Here is a 618-nt window from a genome sequence, read left to right on the forward strand (position 1 = left end):
CAGCTACCTTTATTATTATTATTATTATTTTTAAAACAGCTACCAAATCCATGAGCAGTCCCACCAATACTGAACAGTTCTGTTTTTGCAGGCCATTTGGGGTCTTAATCATCTTCTCCTTCATCATCTGTTTCTCTCTTCCTCTTCTCACCCTTCCCGCTTTCTTCCTCCTCTTCATCCTCATCCTCATCCTCATCTTCTTCATCTTCATCAACTTCTCCATCGTGTCCAAATTCTTCTTCCTCTCCACTGACTTCATCTTCATCTTCTTCCCCTTCTACATCTTCGTCTTCATCTTCATCCTCTTCTTCATCAAACTCTTCTTCTTCACCATCCTCATCCTCCTCGTCTTCCTCATCTTCTCCTTCTTCATCCTCCTCCTCTTCATCCACACCATCTACCTCAGCATCTAGGTCAGGGGCTTCACGGTCCTCTCGGTCATAGCCATCCAGGTAAGTGAGCTGGGGCAGAAGCCTGAAGACACTCTCTCGGTACTCATTCAGGTTAGTAACCTCACAGTTAAATAGATCCAGGCTTTTCAGACAGTCCTACTTTTTCAAAGGTTCCAAAGTGCTGATATCTTTCAGTTTATTATTTCCACTTAAGTTTAGATGTGTG

The 618-nt window shown here is 43.0% G+C and overlaps 1 protein-coding gene across 1 annotated transcript; it reads right to left on the reverse strand.

Annotated features, from left to right (window-relative positions):
• Positions 1-68: 68 nt before the first annotated feature.
• Positions 69-611, reverse strand: LOC103584836 (acidic leucine-rich nuclear phosphoprotein 32 family member B-like; the record flags this gene model as incomplete). Its single annotated transcript, XM_008565677.1, is given in 1 exon segment — positions 69-611. A coding segment is annotated over 1 exon segment (507 nt), but the record flags the coding sequence as incomplete, so codon positions are not given.
• Between the last annotated feature and the right edge of the window lie 7 nt (positions 612-618).

This window comes from Galeopterus variegatus, unplaced genomic scaffold (assembly GCF_000696425.1).
Source record: "Galeopterus variegatus unplaced genomic scaffold, G_variegatus-3.0.2 Scaffold135809, whole genome shotgun sequence".
In the NCBI taxonomy this organism is placed as follows: domain Eukaryota; kingdom Metazoa; phylum Chordata; class Mammalia; order Dermoptera; family Cynocephalidae; genus Galeopterus; species Galeopterus variegatus.